Below are 4,750 nucleotides of genomic sequence, written 5' to 3'. Positions count from 1 at the left end.
GAGTGTGGCCCCTGGAGGTTTCGGGACTGCCGGACCCGAGGAACGCTGGCCCCAAGCCCGCTCCGCGGCTGAGCCCATTGTTTTTAATAACAATCTCTAGGAATTGTGGTGCCCTGTGATTTGCGGCAAAACCAGTGCTTTGGTTTTTAACAGGAGGGAAGCGGCACTTAGGCTTTGTAACCAGATTTCGTCCCATGTTGGCACATAATTTATTTTAGGGCGAATACATTGGTTTTTTGGTCCTAGAAAGTGGTGGGGCGGATGTAGGACGCTGCTACAGACAGCCTTGAGCCCGTACTCTTTTCTTAAGCACCCCCCCCCCCGACTCTTCCTGGTCACCAAGATTTAGGAATGCGGGAGCCCATTCTTTTCCAAGTTCTGGTAACGGGTTTGCATTGAATGATGCCCAGTTGATATTTCACTTGCTGTCTCCTTCGAATTCCGCTATCCTCGGGACTTAGATAGGAGGCACTTTGATATCATCCAGTAATGTCTGCATATTTTGTGTCACTGAAGCATTTTAAGTGGGGTAATAAGCCAGCTTTAACTTTATGAAGTTAAGTTGCCATGTCATAAATTTCCAGCTATCTTTGTGCCTTTCTGCATTATTACAAAAAGCGGCATAATTTCTAACTTAAATTTAAGGCCCATTTATTCTCCGTTGATTGTGTAAATTCCCCCTCCCCTGTTCAAATACAAAATGGTGCGGTGAACATTAGAAATCAGGCTGGAATCCTACTTGCAGTGTTAAAGGAACTTAAAATGGCTAAAAGAAAAAACACCTATCTGAATTCTACCTTTAAATTACCTTTATAGAAACAATACCTGTCTGTTTGCAGTTGAAATGTCAAGTTCAATTACTAGAAGCTTGCCTTAAAAATTAAACGTGCATACTAATCAACAGATTTGCAAATACCAATTAAATACAAATTAGTTTAAGTATAAAATACACTGGAATTCAGTATCTTCTCCATTTGTAGATGCTATTTTTTATTGTTTTAAATTATGTATTTCATATAATGTCTGAATATGTGCAACTCTTATTTTGGCCTTTTTAAGGTTTGTATTCTCTTTGATCATGCTATATTAACTCAGATTTTAACTGTGTGCATATTTATGTTGGAATTTTTAAAAAGTGAGATGAGGACAGATGCTTAAAAATCAGGCTTTTGTAAAGAAAAACATGTATTTGTGTGTTTGTTTTTTGGTTAGTATTTTAGATCATTTTGCTTAAAATAGAATAAACAGGAGAGAGCATTGTAAGTGATAAGTGGGTATACAAGTAATTCAGCTGAGAACTAGAATGGCCTCAGGGTGAAAAATAGTAGGTCTCCTGTTTCAAACGCACCTAAACCAATTGATGTCTGCAGTTCGGTTTTGATGCATATAGGGAGTGGGGACTTTACAGAACAAGTAGAACATTGTTAAATTGCAAGAGTTATCTTTCTTTCAAAATTTCACTCCAACTTACTACAAGTTTTTCTCTTTTTTTCTACAGGCTTCGCTCCAAACTTAATGTGGATTGGGTTGCATAGGGTCGCATTTATTTTCCTGCTGTTTTACTTGGCATAGACATATTGATGACTGCTAATCATTTGTCAGTTACATGCTGTCCCCCAAAACTGCTCTGTGAAACATGTAACCCTATTTTTAACTTTATTGATTCACAGTATTGCATGTAATCTTGGTTTTATTTTCCTTAACAGATGCAGTTTATGTTGCTTTTTAGTCGTCAGGGAAAGCTTCGACTGCAGAAATGGTATGTCCCTCTATCAGACAAAGAAAAGAAAAAGATCACAAGAGAACTTGTTCAAACCGTTTTAGCACGGAAACCTAAAATGTGCAGCTTCCTTGAATGGCGTGATCTGAAGATTGTTTACAAAAGGTATAATTTTTATTTATCAGGAAGGTGAAATAGAATCAAATGTTAGGTAATTTGTAATGTGAAAATTGCAGACTTTTGAGGATGACATGTATAAATAATAAAGATTTAGGTGAGATTAGTTTAAGGTAGAACTTTGTATTTTTAAATTAACTGCCGTTTAGATTGATTACTTGGCTAAAATGATAAAAGCAGAGAAATCATTTTAAGACTAATATAATTAAAGGCATAAGTAATTATTCATGCTTAATCTTTTTAGAAAAATTCAATGAATTTGTTTCATTGCAAGGAAAAATGAGATCAGTATTGAATTGAATAACTCTCTGAATTAGACAAACATAAAGTCTAACCCCTTTTCTCCTCAAATCTATAAGTAATGGACTGATATTTGATATGCCTTTTATCTGACTTTTAGAACTACACTCATAAGCACCTTGGATATATAGATCATTTCAAACATGAATATTTAAAGACTCTGTATTTGCGGAATCTGTTAGTAGTGTTTATTAAATTGAAGTACACTTGTTGCTGTGGTGGAGATATGATTAGATATGATAGGTAATTTCGCTATGAATATTTTTTTTAATGTTGCAAAATGACTCAGATTGACTTTTAGTACAAAAAAAACGCTACATATCTTATATCTGAAACTCTTTGAATACCTTTAAATAAAATTTTCAAGATGGTTTTAAGCAGATTAAAAGAAATGTAAGTTCTTTTACACATTTTTTTTAGGTTTATTTATTTCTAACATGCGGGGAGTTGAGGGGGTTAGGCAGGCACCCCCAATGGGATCCACCCTCAGTCTCAGTTGGCCCAGATCACAGTCACATTCACCAGGCCAGTTGCACTCAGGGAACCTAGGAACTTTCCCATGTGGTCCAGTTGCATTACCACTATGCCACCACTTGGCTCATAACAGTTTTTGAGAGGACCTGTACTTTGTTTCTTCCTCATTTCTGTTCCTTTATGAATAACCTATAGAACATAATATAAAAGCATTTTTGCATATAAAACATTGCTCTTGTCTGGGGAGTATGTAGGGGAAATAACAGTATGGGGTGCAGCAGAGAGTAGAAGAGAAGTCTGGTTGGGACCAGCAGATGGTGTAAAGATTATGTCTCTGGGCTCCCACGTAGTCGACTGCAGTTCGAGTCCTGGACCCAGCAACTTAAAACTCAGGCCTGGTGCATGTGTGTACATGCCCAAAATCCCAAGAGGAGACTGGAGGAGAAGGAATTGTAGTGTGGCCATCCCCCCATGGGTGATTTCTTGCTTTCTGTCTCTCTCTGTCTCGTGTACTTGCCCTATAACAAAAATCTCTCTTTAAAAAAAAAAAGAGGTCTGGTTTACAGCGTTTTTACACTTCAAATATGGATGGAACTTTTTGTAGGGGAGATGGCAGGGGAAAATAGTGATTATAGGACACGGCGAGTTCTTTAATATTGTAGACACCTCTTCAGTGTGGAATAATTTAGTCGTCTTTGAGTGATTTTTTTATCCAGTGTGTGGTGTAATATCTTGAAAAAGATCATGGAAAAAAAATTGCAACATTTGAGACCTGGGAGATGTCTTAGAATAATCTAGTCAACTGTTTTATTTTTTGTTTTAAGTTTGGTATGGGGTGAGGCTAGCAGATGGCGTAATGGTTACATTACTGGACTCCCACATATTTGACTGGTATTTGAGTCTTGGGCCTGGCAGCTTAAACTCATGCCAGGGACGTGTGTGTGCATGCCCAGAATCCCAAAAGGATAATAGAAGAGAAGGGATTGTGGCATGGCCATGCCCCCTAGGGGGTGATTTCTCTCTTTCTGTCTCTCCCTGTCTCTCCAGTGAGCACACAGGCCCTATAGTAAAAATTTCTCTCTTAAAAAAAAAAAAAAAACAAAAAAAACCCAACATTAAAATAGGAGCAAGTGAGCTCTGTGAAACAAGGACAGACAGAGAGGGAAAGTGAGAAAACACCCTGGTGGGGATGGCCATGTGCAGTACCCTCTCTCCATTCTCCTTCTAGGATTTTGGGCATGCAAGCACTTACACACAGTGTGTTTTCCAAATCACCTGGTCCAGGTCTTAAACTGTGTAGTTGGTCATGTGGGATCCAGCCATCTTAATCACCACTGGCCACGTTTCTTTTTTTTTTTTTTTTTTTTTTTTTAATATTTTTGCCCCGGCGAAGACCCTTAAAAAAAAAAAGTGGCAGGCAAGGGTAGAACCTTAAATAAAACAAGTGGAAGTGCAGTTGCACTTGTGAAATCTGGAATGGGTAGGGATCCTGTACCCCTATTTACTTGGCCTCTCCTGTCTGCACAGGAGACAGTTCCTGAACTTGATAGCTGCTGCTGTTAAACTTCAATTTTACATAAAAATGAAAATTTGGGGAAAATGACTCATCAAGGTCACAAGTTGGCTACAATTTAAATCTTAATATGGTGGCAAAGAGTTTAAACGGGTGAAAAAAAAAATCAGATCTGCATTTCTTAAAAGATTCTTGAAGTAGGTAAATGGATAGAGGAGGGGGCACCTACGGGATCAGTAGAATACTGCATGATAATGAGGTCCTGAGCCAGGACACAGGAAAGGAGAGCCATTACCCAGGTAAGTTTGATCAGACTTGGTCTTAGAAGTGAGTGGGCAGCGAAGGAAAGGGAGGAATGGAGTGATCTCCAGATTTCTGGTTTGGCCTATGGAGTGAGCAGTAAGCTAGACGAAGCTTATTTGGGGGCAAGTTAACTTTGGGATGCCTGTGTGACTTCTTTTAGGAAATGCCTGGTTTTCTGGTGGGGTATGGTAGGCAAAGGCATGGAAGTTGGGGAAATTAGACATAAAGTTAGATCACCAGCATTCAAGTGGCAGGGGGAGGGG

General features: G+C 38.6%; 1 protein-coding gene across 6 annotated transcripts in view; it reads left to right on the top strand.

Annotated features, from left to right (window-relative positions):
- AP1S2 (adaptor related protein complex 1 subunit sigma 2) overlaps positions 1 to 4,750 on the top strand; it is a 53,585-nt gene that overhangs the window by 1,042 nt on the left and 47,793 nt on the right. For all 6 annotated transcript variants that reach the window (XM_006157950.3, XM_006157952.3, XM_014591380.2 and 3 more), the window contains one exon: positions 1,707 to 1,885. In XM_006157950.3, coding sequence (XP_006158012.2) covers positions 1,707 to 1,885 — 179 coding nt within the window. Of the gene's footprint in view, positions 1 to 1,706; positions 1,886 to 4,750 lie in introns of those variants that run through there.

Source organism: Tupaia chinensis, unplaced genomic scaffold (genome assembly GCF_000334495.1).
Source record: "Tupaia chinensis unplaced genomic scaffold, TupChi_1.0 Scaffold000567_1, whole genome shotgun sequence".
Taxonomy (NCBI): Eukaryota; Metazoa; Chordata; class Mammalia; order Scandentia; family Tupaiidae; genus Tupaia; species Tupaia belangeri.
Note: the sequence above shows the minus strand (reverse complement) of the source record. Positions and strands in the feature narration are given on the sequence as shown.